The following is a 14,956-nucleotide window of genomic DNA, read 5'->3' as shown; positions in this document are numbered from 1 at the left end:
TAGAGCCAAAGGGCCTTGCGTTCAAATGTCCGACCTAGACGTCGCAATGCCAAGCCCGACTTGTGATCTTCCTGTGGTCTTCCCCTTCCTGTTCTACTACTACCGCTGTGCAGTTTCTGTTTTGCGGGACTGTCAACACACCTTTGCCGGGATGCGCGCCGATACACGGCGGGGACAACTGTGGGGGTCAGACCGGGACTATGCCAGTCACTGGCAGCGTGTGTGTAGATGGTAATATCGACCGCACGCTTATTGATTTGATGCAGGTGATGGACAGCCATCCATTACGAGTCGGGGGCCCGCCAACTCCACCGTCTCGCGAACTTGGTCGTGCAGTCGCAGTCGCTTTTCAGACTTGAATAGAAGGAAACACCACGAAACACTCCTTCTCAGTCACACCTTTGGTCGACTGGTCGCATACCTCGTCACTCGTTTTCACTCCTTCAACATCATATTCACTCCTTCTCGACTCTCCCACACCTACGCCTCCCTCGATTCCTCCTTCTGCTGTGTATTCTATTCTTATAAGTCTGTACATATTCTACTAAAACTAAATCGATACCCCCACACACAGCAGTATACACATATAATATGCGGTTTTTAGCCGGAGTGGCAAGCGTTACTGCCTTGCTTGGAAGTGTGGCCTCTGCCCTCGATGTTGACTGGTCCAGCGATGGTATGCAATCTTTCCGGACTTGTGCCCCTCTCACATCATTAGCTGACAGAATATCCAACAGATTCCGTCAAGGCTGCCGCCAGCCAGGTAGCATATGGCATGGTGAAATACTATTCGGGTAACAACACTGGCGATGTGGCTGGAAACTTGCCAGATCCATATTATTGTAAGTCAAACTCCATGTCTGGCTGTTGTCCAACCAGGCTGACTTGGGAATACAGGGTGGGAGGCTGGAGCAATGTTTGGCGCTTTGATCGACTATTGGGTGTACACCGGCGACGACACGTACAACAAGATCACCTACCAGGCCATGCTGCACCAAGCCGGCGACGACCACGACTATATGCCCGAGAACCAGACGCGGAGTCTGGGCAACGACGACCAGGGTTTCTGGGCCATGGCCGCCATGACGGCTGCCGAGGCCAACTTCGAGAACCCGCCCGACGGCGAGCCCGGCTGGCTCGCGCTGACCCAGGCCGTCTTCAATGAGTACGTGTCGCGCTGGGACTCCAAGGACTGCGCGGGAGGCCTGCGCTGGCAGATCTGGACCTTCAACAACGGCTACAACTACAAGAACTCCATCTCCAACGGCTGCTTCTTCAACATCGCCGCACGCCTCTACCGCTTCACCGGCGACCAAAAGTACGCCGACTGGGCCGAGAAGATCTTCAAGTGGCAGCAGGACTTGAAGTTTATCGATGACGACTACACGGTCCGCGACGGCGCCGGCTACGCCAACGGCGAGAACTGCTCCGAGGTCAACGGCGCCCTGTTCACGTACAACGCCGGCATCTTCATGGTCGGCGCGGCGCACATGTACAACATCACCGAGGACGGCGTTTGGAAGGACCGGACGACGGGTCTTGCTAAGTTCACGACCAAGACCTTTTTCAACGAAAAGGGCATCATGTACGAGATCGCCTGCGAGCCCCAGGGCAGCTGCAACACAGATCAGCAGGCCTTCAAGGGCCACCTGTCGCGCTGGATGGCGACGACGGCCCAGCTCCTGCCCGAGACCCACGAGACCCTGACCCCGCTGCTGCAGTCGTCGGCCAAGGCGGCAGCGCAGCAGTGCGGCGGCACCAGCAGCGACTTCAAGGGCCCCGCCGGCCAGGCCTGCGGCTTCAGCTGGCTCAAGGGCTCCGAGTACGACAAGAACGCCGGCGTCGGCGAGCAGATGAACGCCCTGTCCGTCATCTACTCGACCCTCGTCGACAAGGCGAAGCCCCCGTTTACCTCCAAGACCGGCGGCTCCTCCAAGGGCGATCCAGACGCCGGCGCCAAGGACGATAAGAAGATCGAGAAGCCCCGTGAGATCACGGCGGCCGACCGCGCCGGTGCGGGCATCCTGACGACGCTCGTGTTGGCGGGTCTGCTCGGTGGCATGTTCCTGGTGACCTCGGACTGATAGGCCGCGCGTGATTGAGAAACGCGAGGATATTGTGCCCTTTACGATCGACTTTAATTTTATTTGGGGTTTAGGTAGCGGGTTCAAATGACCGGAGTTAGGGGTGTTATGGCAATAGCTTGAGCGCCATGTGGCCAGCTATGGTATATACTGGGTTTGATAGGCTTTTTATAATTGATGATATTGAACACCATTTCCTGATTCTCACGCCGGCCATGATCCGTGTGCCCGGCCAGTTACTGTGTTACACGGCGGTAGACTACTCCTATTGCTTCATACCCACCTGCCACGACCAGATATGTACGCCAAACTCAAATGTCAGCAAAATCATCCTTCATTGACTCGACTACCTATCTAGCGAATTGGCCCGGCGTCCTCCCTCAGCAGGCCTGAAAGACTACTACGATTATGCTTCTGACCAACTCCGCCGCTGCAACACATAGACATGCAGTAACTTATGCAACAAAGCTCGGAACTCTCTCCCAGGAAGGCACACGCACATAACACTACAAGACGGACGAGGCCTTTCTCCACCGTTTTCATCCCAGCAGCTTAACAGAAATCTCGCTCCTGTAAAGCAACTCATTCTCAAAGAACCTGGTAAGGCGGCGGCTCGTCCATATCCATTGCCTCGGGCTTCTGCAGCTCGGGCTGTTCCTTAATAGTCACGAGCGAAGCAGGCTCGACGCCCTCAATGGTTTCCATCTCAATGACGTGGCCGGGCGCAGCAGCCTGCGCATCGTCCTGCTCGTCGGGGATGGGGGCGCGCTGGGGCACGTCCACCATCTCGTCTCGCATGTCATCGCGAACATAGGCCAGGTAGTAAGGGTCGCCGCCCGAGTTGAGCTCGTCGAGCACGGCTTGGGAGTCGCGGGGGTCCTCGGTGACGGTGCTGTCGTTGTACTTCAGCCACACCTTCTTCTTGAAGTCGCGAATCCAGACCCAGTAGTGCCCGGCCGTGACGCCGCCGCCGTGGCAGATGACGGCGTGCAAGAGATACTTCTCGTTCTCGAAGCCGTTGAATAGTTGGGCTAGTTCTGCCTGAAGGCTCTTACGCTCCTCCTCATCGCGTTTGTCTTGCTCTTCAATTGCGCTGGTCAACTCAACTGCGGCTTGGGAACATATCCCAGAGGCCTGTCCATTCGAGTATCTCTTGCGGACGGTGAGAGGAGAAACCTCTGCCTTGCGCTTCAAAGACTCCATATCCGGTTCTGTATTGGATGGCGAAAATGTCATGAATTCCTCCCACGTGAGCGTCTCCGGATCAATACATTTAACCTCGTCGTCCGCACTTAGCGGTAGCGGAACGTCAGTGGAAGCATTCGTCTTATTAGAAGTATCATCTTTGGAGAGACCACCGATATGGGACAAGCGCATTTTGAGGGCAGCCGCTTGTCTGCGGCGCTTCTCCAGCTCCGAATCAGGACCGGCCTCCATATAGCGGTCCATGTATAGGACGTCCTCGATCAGCACGGGATTTCTATTCTTGGTGCTGCCAGTCCGCTGGATGTAGATATGCAGAATCGGGGGTAGACTTTGGTACACGGTGCTGCGTGCAAGAGTGTCGTTGACAAAGCTGATTTGCGTGGCCTCATCCAAGGCCTCGTAGATCGTTCTCTTGACGCCTTCAGTGCCATGGGGAAAGGCACTAAGCCAGCGATCTGGGATGACTTCCTTGCTCACCGTGTCTTTGTTACCGTCCATTCGATGCGAATAGTTGACGAACATGGGAAAGAAAGTCCTGGTGATCTTGTCTGACTGCAGATCAGGGCGTCCAGGTACTGGGCCATCCGACGGAATCGACCGCATCAGGTGTTCAAGAACATTACCGACGATCTCACCGACGTCGTTCTGGTTTGTGCCCTTTCTATCCGATTGCTCCAGGCGCTCGGATATGATCTGGTATTTCTCCTCGAATGTGGTCTCGTTCAAAGCCAGATCATCCGGCTTTATCTCCTCGACGTGCGAGACTTTGGGAGATTCCTCGTCTCCAGAAACAGCGTTTTTCGCCTTGTCATCAGCATCGCTAGGCGCCTTGACCTCCACGTAGGAGCCCATGGACGTAGCCTCACTGTCATTCACCAGTGTCTGGGAACTCATCGAGCTGGGGACATCATTGGCATCCACCAAGGGCTCCACCGTGACATTAACCATATCAACATCCTGCTGAGTCTCGGTCGGTGCTGCTGGCGAGGGTCGAGCTGGCAGAGGAGGAGGCTCTGCCTGTTGCTTCGGAACGAGCAGCGCACTGGCCGACTTTAGTGCGGTGTTGGCCAGCTTCTGAGAGGGTTGAGCTGATGCTTCTTTCGTCGTCTGGAGATCATCAAAAAGCTGCGCAAGGCTTTCCATGACTATTCGCATACATTAGTGATCTTCCATTACTGGTGGTTGTCTGAGAACTTACATTGTTGAGCTACAATAGCTTCCTCGAGAGTGAATGACTCCCCAGTGCCTCCAATCCGACGTGCGGCAACACTTTCGGGAGTGAGCTCAAGCCTATCCTGATCGCGACGAAGTACCACATCACGGATAGGCTTCACATTGTACAAGTATTGTAGCAGACTGTTCAAGTAACAAGTATTGCCAATGTTGTGAAGACCCGGAGGAGTGTTCTTGAAGCTGGTATCCTGCTCGGCAGGCTGCGTCGTCTCTAGACCTGGCATGCCGAACCACTGCTGTGCGTCGGCACCTGCGTAGCTTTGAAAAACGCCGGCCAACGACTCTAGCTTCTGAGCTTCTTGCTCGCCGGCAGCAGCTCCCGAAGCGTCGTTGGTGCGTTTGTAGTTGGCAAGGGTCTGAAGAGCTTCGATAGCCTTAGCAGCCTTTTCGGTCTTTGCGGGATCCTTTGCTAATTCCGCAGCCTGGGAAAGTCAGTGGGGTGCATAATTACATGCCTTAGGTAACAAGTGCGATGATCATTGAGGAATGAGGTGGAAGTTTGGAAATTCAAGGATGGTTGTTTGCATGTCCCGTTTACTCCAGGGTGGGGGTGGGGTCGAATGATAGGACAACTCGGACTGACTTACCAGGTTGTTCACGAAGTCCTGAATTAAGTCGGCCGGGTAGTTTAACTCGACGTTGAGCAGCTCAGCGGCGTCTTTCGGTCCCATTCCCTGCGACTGTGCAGGTTGCATGGATGCCTCACGCAAGGATTCATGTTCAGCTAGCTGCGTCATAGCTTCCAGGCATGTGCCATCAAAACTCCGTTTGTTGATGATGCTTCTGGCTGCTTCGTAAAACTCGGTGGCGCGAGACGGACACTTCTCAGCCAGGAGGACGGCTACTCCCGCGAATAACTCGGCTGTGTAATCTGCCCAGCAGCCAAGCAGGTCATATGGTTTTTCATCGTCCTTTGGCTGGCCCATTGGTATAGTGACGGCATGATACTGAACTCGAATTCTTTTTGCGAGCTGATGCCAAGCTTGTTCCAACAGTGGGCCCTCGAATGCTAAGTTCCGACGCTGGAGGGAGGCTCTCAGTTCAGCACCGGCGTCCTCCCACTTGGCACGCAGTGTATCGGAGCGTGTAATGGGTGTCGCCTGATCCATTTCAGGAAAAAGCCAAGACTCCTCCAACTCGCCAGTCTCGGGGTTGAGGTCGCTCGTTTCCTGGAACCGCAGACTCCGGAACAGCGGGTCAAAGTCGCTTCCAAAGCAAACCATGAACTTCTTGTTGCGCTTTCGAATGCGTCTCTGCCCGACTTCCGACTCCAGACCATCCCGAACATATTTGAGGAAGACCTCCAATGAGTTGTCGCCGAACGAATTTGCGGTGCTCAGGAACCGATCTGGATCTTCTCGACGTGCCGCTGCAAGATTCCGTCTGCCTCGATTGAGGTCCTGGAGATTGTCAAGGTCCGAATTGGACAGCACATGATTCAGGGCAATAACATCGACGCTGCAGTAGCAACCATCAACTGCGCAGACAAATTTGGTTTCTCCGACTGGGAATGAGTGTCTGTGCTGGTTTTCCAGCCTGAAATCATTGCGGTCTTTGCGCTGATAGAGAATGAAGACGTGGATCCCATTGCGATGAATCTTACCGAAGTTCTCTTCGCTTGCCCGGTCGTTCCTGTATATCACATGGAAGTGCTTCCGGCAGTTGGCGCAGACACAAGAGATGATGGACGTATCCAAGTCTGAGGCGACATCCCCACATTGCGGAGAAACAAGAAAGAGCTCATGTACGTTGTCGCCAATGCCGTTGCAGCCGACCAGCAATTCCCCAGCTGTAAGATCGCGCAGCAGGCGGGGCGAAGTATAAACTTTGGCCAACAGTTGTCAGTATTACATCAAGCCGATGAGGTGTTGCCTGCCAACTCACCTCTCACATGTGGTTCGCGGTTCTCGTTCAGCAACGCAAGGGCGTTGTCCTTGACCATGGCTGCAGTCTCCTTGCCTTGGGAGCCAGCGAGGTTCGCCATGGCTGCTTTACACTGTTCTCGTGTTCTCAAGTACGATCTTGAAGGGAAGAATCAGCAAGTTGCGCTGCGTATTGCGTGAAGCAGTCCGAACTGGGGAGCTTCAGCTAATTCCATGTACTTCAGTAGGCAAAGGGTAAACAATTGGAAAAGCTCGACGAGAAATCAGACTTGCAGATTTTGTCGAAAAGCAGAGGCAGAAGGCAGGTGCGATGAAATTCGACTATCGGGAAATACGATGCAGCCTGGGGATGGTTTGTGGGAGCTACACGAGAAGTTTCATGTTCCAGGTACTTGCTGAAACAGATGAGAGTGTAGATGAGAAAAGTACTGACCTTCTCCGGAGTCACAAACAGATGGGTGCGAACAAGCCTTGTTGCCAGCGGCGATGGTAACGCAGTACAGGATAACAGTGAGGACGGCCGAAAGTACCTGTTCAGGGCTGCGCCCTGGAGCAAACAATTTCGGTTTCTTGAGTGAAATACACAAGAAATGGCCGATAATCTCTACTTAAACACTTGCGATGGTGAAAAAGAGCTTGACAATTGCTAGCTGTGCGCTGCTGAAAGACTGGGGGTCTAATTATCGAGGGGCTTGCCACCGGGGGCGACGACAAGGTCTAGGCTCCGACTCGGGATAGCAAACGCAACAAGGAACCCCTCCGTTCCGATGCGTGAGGCAGCTTGAACCCGATCACCACTTAAATGGATATCTCCTCTGGCAAGAGAGAAAATATCAGTTTCGGCTTCTTTGTTCGTTAATACGACAAGTTATGCACAAGGGTGAAGAGATGTTTCGAATGAGCATGGTCGAAGGTACGGATATGCCACACACTCGGCGACAAGATACCACAGAGCCATGAGCCTGGGAATCACCATGGACGAAAACATAACACCAGGGACGGGCTTCTGCTGCTGGAGACGAACTTGTATATAAGGGGCAAGGAAGCGACTTCATCCATGAAACCCCTGGGTTATATCGCATACATTGAACACAACCCATAGTACTTGCTAGCGCACACGGCATGACAGCTGAGCTCGAAGTTTTATATGGGCATATTCATACTTATGAAGCCTCTTACTTGAAAAGCCATATAAGCATATTCAGTGTTCCATCGAGTGGTACTCCAGCTTCGTACACATGGCCAAGCGCGGAAGGGTTGAGCAAGACACTCTATGAAAAGGGGGGGCCGGGGCTGGGTGATAAAGAACAAATGCAAAATAACAAAAGAGCGCCGGGAGAGGCATGGCTGTTCACTTGTACACCATTTCGAAGATCCCAAATGCAGAACTACTGAAGTTGAAGATGAGAACGCCACAGGTCGCAGTCCTGGGAACTCATGGGAACAAAAGCGACATAGAATAAGACAGCAGCAAAGAAAAGAGTCGCACCTTGGTATGTGTTTTCCGAATAACGAGACCTGGTTCACCGAAATTGAGTAGGCCTGGGAGAGTTTGAGTCTCCTTCAGCAGTTGACGGTATATATGTGTGGCGGATGAAGCGTGGCGGATAGGGTATCATGTAAGCGTTATGCATGAAGCGCAGGGAACGAGAAGGAAACGACGACTGCCAGTCTAAGAACAGATGGGGCACAGTTGCAATAAAGACAGGGAAGAAGACGTAGAGTAAACTGGGCGCTGCCCGGAGACTCCCACGGATGCAAAGATGGCCGAGACGTAGTTCGGCATGGAACTGTTGCTCAAGTCTGCTGTCGCGTCATTAAATAATGGAGGTCTGCCTGTTCTGTCTGTCTGTGATGTCTAGCTGCCCTTGGGCTGGAACTTGGGGAGCTGGGTCTGATGCGGGCGGGCAATCCCTGTGGATTTGAAAGAGGTGACGTTGGCGTAGGGTGAGAGGTTTCCGTTGCGCCACATCTCGAAGCGCCCGTCCGCCCGCTCCAAGAGTGGCTTTCGAGGCATTGGAGCAAGTCAGCGCCAATTGAACAGTCCCTCCGTATAATCCTCGGCTAAACTCCTCCCAGCCAAAAGAATGTCCGAGCTTCTGCCTCTCTCGCTCGAAACGTCCAAGCTTCCAATTGGAATCCAGCCTGGCCGTGGTAGCTGCCGCTTCAATTGATTGATTGCTTGACGCATTTTCGAGACCCGAAACCTCCCCCAACGTCCGTCAAATCCCCACGAAGCGCTTGTGTTGGCACATCACAACCGCCCCAAGATGGCGAACCCCCATCCCATCACCGTTCTGCGCCCGCAGGAGCCCTTCCACCAGAAGAATGCCTTGAAGTCGTCCGTCACCGGCGGCCTGGTCGGAGGCGCTGCTGGTTTCTTCGCGTCCGCCGTCCAGAACTCCCTCGCCAAGCAGAACATCGGAGCTTGGGGCGTCGTCACACGCACCGGCGGCACTGTCGCTACCATGAGTACGGGCCCAATTCATTCGGAGTACCTGTCGCGAGCGTAACTGGAGCTAATTGATCCCGCGCAGCCGCCGTTCCCGCCGTCTACATGTTCGTCAAGGATGCCTCGGCCAACCTCAGAGAGAAGGACGACACCTGGAACACCACGATTGGAGCTTTCCTGGGAGGCGGTATTCTCGGCCTGCGATGTACGTACAAGTCCCCCTATTCAATTGGGCAAGGGCGGGAAATCTGACTGTGAAACAGCTGGTCGCATGCCCCAGATCTTCGGTTGGGGTGCGGGCATTTCGATCGTCATGTCAGCCCTGCAATTCACTGGCGGTAGCCTGGTGGGTAAGGGCAAGAACGAGAGACCCGATGTCATCGACGAATACGAGAGAAAAGAGTACCTGCGCAAGAACCGAAGGCGACCGTTGGTCGAGACTATTGCGGAAGTGGGTGAGGGCAGAGGTAAGACGATGATCTAGCAAAAATGCCATATCCAGTGTCCCTCGGTTGCATTCTAACAGCTCTTCTAGGTATCAAGCCTCCGGGATACGAGGAGAGACGACGAGAGCGGATAAAGGCCAAGTACGGCGTCGAGATCGACCCGGTCAAGGCCACCGTCGATGGTTCGGACTAGAAGCAGAAACCAGCCAAACAAGACTTGTAGAACTGTACATAAAGCAATCGGATTTTCTTGCGTCGCATAAGGGACGAATACAGGCTTATGTCTCCTATCCCGTGATGGTCGTGCCGTGATGTACCTTCCCAGGTCATCCGCAGTCCTTCGCCAACTGGTAAGTACAAACAAGCGCCCTGTTTCTCCTTTTTCTCTCCCAAGTAATATGATGACCTTTTTGAGGCTGTTAATGACTCGTACAACGAGCATGATTCTTTTACACCATATTGTTCTATCTCTGATCATTACTACTGTCCTTACCATTCTCGTCGAGTGTCAATGGCGAGTTCGTTGGCTAACGTGTCGATCAGTGCTATATCCTGCTTCTCCAGCTGTACTGCGCAGGCATCCGCGCCGTTCCTGCTGTGCGTCAATATTCGACTCGCAATGATCTGCATTTCTTCAGTGTTGCTGGAGATGCGGTTATGGCATGATCAAGAAAGCTGGTGTTTATTGATTGCAAGAGACCGATTATGTACTTGAAGAGAATATGTTCATAAAATGCACCCATCGTTTCTTCACTCCTCGCTTTTACAGATCCGCAACATGAAACCGTTGTCAGTCGAGGGACAGGCCAATACACCTTTCAATTGAAAGTCTAGTTGGCATTCAAGGAGAAGCTGGAGACGGTGAAAGTTGCCGGGCCACCGGTGAAGGGCTCGGTTCCGAATTGAGCAGCTTTCCGAGAGTCAGTTATCGCGCATCGACAGAACGGGTACATGTTAGTATGACTTACTGATGAGGTACTGGTTGTTGGCGGGGAAGCCCTTGTTGCTGGAGAGGTAGTTGAAGAAATCCTTGATGTTGGCGTTGAAGGAGTTGGCCTGGCTGGGGGCGACGAAGCTGTAGACGTGCATGGCGCCGTTGTAGCCGTCCCAGAGCTCCCAGGTGCGGCCGGCGACGTTGACGGAGCCGACGTTGCTGCCGATGGGCTGGATGCCGCCGAGGCGGCCGAGCCAGATCATGAGCTCGTAGTCGCCGCTGCTGGTGTCGTGGTTGGGGTCGGCGGCGGTGAAGAGGTCGTAGGCGACGTTGGCGCGCAGGTTGTTGCCGCTGTACTGCCACGAGGCGGCGGACTGGATGGAGCCGATGGAGGCGACGGTGCGCTTGCTGTCGAGGGTGCGCCCCGCGTAGGGGTAGGCCTTGACGTTGTTGTCGCCGCCGGACCACTGCCAGTTGACGTGGAAGCCGACGCTGTTGCTGTTGGCGTAGTCGACGTAGGTGCAGCCGCTGCCGGAGCCCGAGTTCTTGCCCCACATGTTGTTGTTGAAGTAGTAGCCGCTCGAGGCGTGGTAGCCGTACTGGTCGCAGAGCGAGGCCTGCTGGGCCACGCCCAGGGACGCGAGGGCGCCGAGGACGACGAGGGTGGACTTCATCTTGAGAGTGTGTGGCTAGTGGCGTTGAATGGACGGTGAAGCTTCGGTTGCAGATGAAGCAAGACTTCTTCGGGCATACGGCCGGCCGTGAAGGTCTAGATATATAGACATTTCTATTCTTATTATGACGACGCTGCCAAGTGCTATTATTGTTTTGTCAGGAGTATGTGGCGCCAGGCTCAGGCAGGATGCCGAATGATTTGGTAGAACATGGCCAATCGGACCCCAGACTGGCGGGGGGCTTATACCAGCTCAGGGGTGCGAGGGATCCGCACCTGTCGGCACCGAACCTGGTCTTTTCCTATTTTAGCTCGTCACAACTGGTACGGCGTACAAAAGTTCCTTCCGCTCTCAATTGAGACACTTCCGAAGGGGTCGAGGCTCATGGGGTCTTTTTGGGAATGGGGAAACGGCGTCGGTCGGCCACCATCGCCAGTCTGGGCTTATCTTACTGTTAGATGTTGTAGTTCCCAGCCTTTCGGCCCTACTCCTCATGCCGCGCCGGCCAACATGTCATGTCGCGAGCCTTTGCGGGATGGTGTCGTCTATATGCGTTCACGGTTTGCGGGGAAACGTGCTATATAACTCGAACGACGGGTCGGGCGATGCTACCCTGATAGATTTCTTTGCAGGCTCGCTGAAATCCCACGAATCAGCTTGAGCCCAGCTCGCATTGGCCAAGCTTGATCAACACGGCCGTTACCCGGTTTCGACCATGGTCGTTTTTCTTCCCATCGTTTGCGCTTCAGTCCATTGACACTCCATTCAACCATGGCACTGGGCCGAGTGCTAGTCGTTTTCCATCCCACGTCGTGCAATCGCCTTCAACCAGGTTCGTTCACCGCCTGGAGCTGGCCTGACAACACCCACTGGCAGGACGGGTGTCTACTCCGCGCCAAGACACCACGATGGTCAACGCAACAGGCCGGTCCAGACTCGGCTGTCGTGTCGGCTATGTTTCGAGGCCTCAAGCCTTCACAAGATGCACACTTCATCCTACTTGGGCTGTCTTTGATAGCGGAACAGATACTGAGGCTCCGTCTGGCCGCACACCACCACATAACGTTAGGGCTTCATGGGCCACGTGCGCTACTGGTGCGCTTACACTAGAGTATGGTTTACCATGATGGAATTTCTCATCTCTTCGTTTCGGGGTGGTGCACGCTACTCTAAGCAACCGAGAGCAAGAGGGAAATGCATCCGCTTGGCTGAAGCGTAAGGTCCTGTGGACGCCGACACCGACATCCGATATCATCAAGAAGAAGAGACTATGCTTAGTGCGCCACATGGGTAATACCCTGTGATTAGCTCACATCCATAAAGCAAGTTCTTCGTCGTGAAGACGATAATGATGGGTACACACTCCCTATTGCGCTTTACGGAGTAGCTACTTCTCTTGATTTCTCATACTAGGCTAGCGAAAGATACAACTACTTCCCATGCCTGATATGAAAAGCTTCACGGGGCCAGACTGCTTCCCCATCTCGCCGTAACTATATCTTAAGGGATCTCCTTTATATCTATGATAACCAGCCTGATCATTACATTCTTGTGTGGAGAATCGATCAATCGTGCAATGTTAGATTTTAAAAGCGGCTCGGAAGAAAATGGAAGACACTGGGCAACAAAGTGGCGTGACTTCTGTCTCCAACTAAGTCTGGCCTCGAAATAATACTCCTTTTTTATTAGAAGACTACAAACAATACTGGTAGTATCTAAGAGGTCGACTAACACCCAGTGAGTACAAAGCCAGAGACTCTATCAGGAGTATAACCCAGCCAGTGTGTTTAAAAGAAGAGAAAGCCATAAAGCACATAGTATAGTCTTTCAGGTCCCCGTATTTCACTGTCTTATGTATTCGATACTGCTTAGAGTGTTTAGCTACGCATTGTCAGGGACAGTCTTATGCTGTTGACATTGAACACTGATTGCAATACTGAATCCCAGATTAGCTATAAACAACAAACTATATTTGCTGCTTTTATATAGCACTGAGATAATACCTATCGGCGCTGGTCCATATTACCCTCACTTAGGCCACACCCGTTTCCGTTGGCAGCCTTGGCCTCTGTCATGACCACTCAATACATAACAACTGCTTTATGACATCATGCCGAGACTGGCTGGTGTAATCATTCCTTGTACTCTGGCATTTAATGGCTGTAATGTTAATACATGTTTCTCAGCCCACCTAGATGAAATATCAGAACTGGCACAGGGGACTGGGTAGGTATCATACTAGTTGTCATATATTTGAGTCCCTAAACTCATCTCAAACCTATGAGTTGAGCAGGACAAGTTTGAGGGGATATCCAGCGCTCATGGTTGAAAGCGGTCGTTAGCCAGCACTAAGCTATGCCACTGTTGAATAGGAAACGAAATAATGAAATCTCGAATGTCGTCTCAGTTAACCTTATCGCCGATAGCCGAGGGAGGCGTCGTGCTTACACGGTGCATGGATATGTAGGTGAGCATTTCAGCTCAACGCCAAAACTTACCCGCCGCAGCTGAAATTCGGCTCGTAGCCAATAAGAAGGCCCCTCGTAACCGCAAACCAGCCTATCACATATACGAGAATGCTTTTCTTGGCACCGCGGCTCAAGGGTCCCATAATGGAGGTCAGACCTCGCTGACTGTGTGTCTAATGATGTTCCTAATATATTTAGGAGACGGGTCCCGTTGAGAGGCATGGCGAGGTAGTTCTTTCCAAGTACCATGATTCGTTGGGAGACCATGGGATGATGTTCTTTAGTTGTGATCTCCAAACAGCCATTTTACGAATTCCAACTCAACCGAAATGAAGACGTCTCTCCTAGCAATATCGGCGGCTGTGGTGGCCATAACCCCAGCCCAAGCCAACACACCCGGGAACGAATGGAGTCCTCCGGCCCCCAGCGATGGTAATACCAGAGCCACACATTACCGGAGACGAAGACGAAGTACTAATCGGCGTACTACAAACACCCAGCGCGCGGCCCCTGTCCCGGCCTCAACACCCTAGCCAACCACGGCTTCCTCCCCCGCGACGGCCGCGACATCGACGCGGCCACGCTGAGCCGCGCCCTGGCGACGAGCCTGAACGCCGACCCCCGTCTCGCCGGCGCCTTCTTCGCCTCGGCCATCACGACCAACCCCGCGTCGAACGCGACGACCTTCTCCCTGAGCGATCTCACCCGGCACAACATCCTCGAGCACGACGGCAGCTTGAGGTAAGCGACCCTCCCCTTTCTCCCCCTCCCCCTCCTTGAAGTCACGTGCATACGGGCGAGAGTTGGGAGTTGGCCCATGTGATCGATCCTAACTTCAACCCCAGCCGTCAAGACGCCCACTTCGCCCGCGCCGACCTCCTCGACCCGAGCATCTTCGCCGAGACCCTCTCCCACTTCCCCGACCCCGTCATCGACCTCGCCCAAGCCGCGCGGGCCCGGCAGGCGCGCATCGACGCCTCGAGCCGGACAAACCCCGAGTTCGCCCTGTCCGACGTCCTCCGGAACAACAGCTTCCTGGAGACGGCCATCTACCTGATCGCGTTTGGCGATCGTGAGGCCGCCACTATCCCGAAAGAGACGTTCGTCTACTTCTTCGGTATGTTCATCTCATTTCATCCAGGTTACCCTCTCTAAATGAAAAGGGGTGTTGGCTCCGAGTAAAACTCGTTCGTGGGGGCTATTGGCTAACAATCGGAAAATCGCCTCCTCGAAAATAGAGAATGAGCGATTTCCACCGGGATGGGAGAGAGCAGAAAAGGCCATCACTCTAGACGAGTTAACGCAAATGGCCGGGCGGGTCGCCAAAGCCACCACCACCGGGCCAGCATCACCGGTTGATGCCGAGTCACTTGTCGCTGGACACAGTGACAACAGCTGGCAGGATAGGGACGACCTATAAGAGAGGCTGGTCTAGTGATTGATAGTCAAGATACTCTGTTGGAAACCGTCAAAAACGTGCAATATACTACATGCTCTAGTTTAAGTTATGCTCCCAATCTATCTAAGGTATGTATGTAAAAACAGCGTTTTCCGAACCTGGAAATGCGACAAAATG

At 53.6% G+C, this 14,956-nt stretch overlaps 5 protein-coding genes across 5 annotated transcripts; 3 read left to right on the top strand and 2 right to left on the bottom strand.

The window, feature by feature from the left end:
- Nucleotides 1-591: 591 nt before the first annotated feature.
- Nucleotides 592-2,084, top strand: PG997_003275 (uncharacterized protein; the record flags this gene model as incomplete). The annotated part of the gene is made up of 3 exons (XM_066807590.1): nt 592-676; nt 738-842; nt 898-2,084. The coding sequence occupies 3 exons, from the start codon at nt 592-594 to the stop codon at nt 2,082-2,084; spliced, it is 1,377 nt and encodes a 458-aa protein (XP_066671208.1).
- Nucleotides 2,085-2,672: 588 nt separating this feature from the next.
- PG997_003274 (uncharacterized protein) lies at nt 2,673-6,507 on the bottom strand (the record flags this gene model as incomplete). Its single annotated transcript, XM_066807589.1, has 4 exons — nt 2,673-4,435; nt 4,489-4,945; nt 5,111-6,348; nt 6,408-6,507. 4 exons carry the CDS (start codon nt 6,505-6,507, stop codon nt 2,673-2,675), a joined length of 3,558 nt encoding a protein of 1,185 aa, XP_066671207.1.
- A 2,169-nt stretch (nt 6,508-8,676) lies between these two features.
- Nucleotides 8,677-9,497, top strand: PG997_003273 (uncharacterized protein; the record flags this gene model as incomplete). Its single annotated transcript, XM_066807588.1, has 4 exons — nt 8,677-8,878; nt 8,944-9,063; nt 9,122-9,325; nt 9,394-9,497. The coding sequence occupies 4 exons, from the start codon at nt 8,677-8,679 to the stop codon at nt 9,495-9,497; spliced, it is 630 nt and encodes a 209-aa protein (XP_066671206.1).
- Nucleotides 9,498-10,134: 637 nt separating this feature from the next.
- Nucleotides 10,135-10,912, bottom strand: PG997_003272 (endoglucanase-1; the record flags this gene model as incomplete). The annotated part of the gene is made up of 2 exons (XM_066807587.1): nt 10,135-10,214; nt 10,273-10,912. 2 exons carry the CDS (start codon nt 10,910-10,912, stop codon nt 10,135-10,137), a joined length of 720 nt encoding a protein of 239 aa, XP_066671205.1.
- Nucleotides 10,913-13,709: 2,797 nt separating this feature from the next.
- On the top strand, nt 13,710-14,800 carry PG997_003271 (Cloroperoxidase; the record flags this gene model as incomplete). The annotated part of the gene is made up of 4 exons (XM_066807586.1): nt 13,710-13,812; nt 13,881-14,121; nt 14,226-14,497; nt 14,619-14,800. The coding sequence occupies 4 exons, from the start codon at nt 13,710-13,712 to the stop codon at nt 14,798-14,800; spliced, it is 798 nt and encodes a 265-aa protein (XP_066671204.1).
- Between the last annotated feature and the right edge of the window lie 156 nt (nt 14,801-14,956).

Source organism: Apiospora hydei, assembly GCF_038363865.1.
Source record: "Apiospora hydei strain CBS 114990 chromosome Unknown utg000004l_segment0_segment0, whole genome shotgun sequence".
Lineage (NCBI taxonomy): Eukaryota > Fungi > Ascomycota > Sordariomycetes > Amphisphaeriales > Apiosporaceae > Apiospora > Apiospora hydei.
This window is presented reverse-complemented; position numbering and strand designations above follow the sequence as displayed.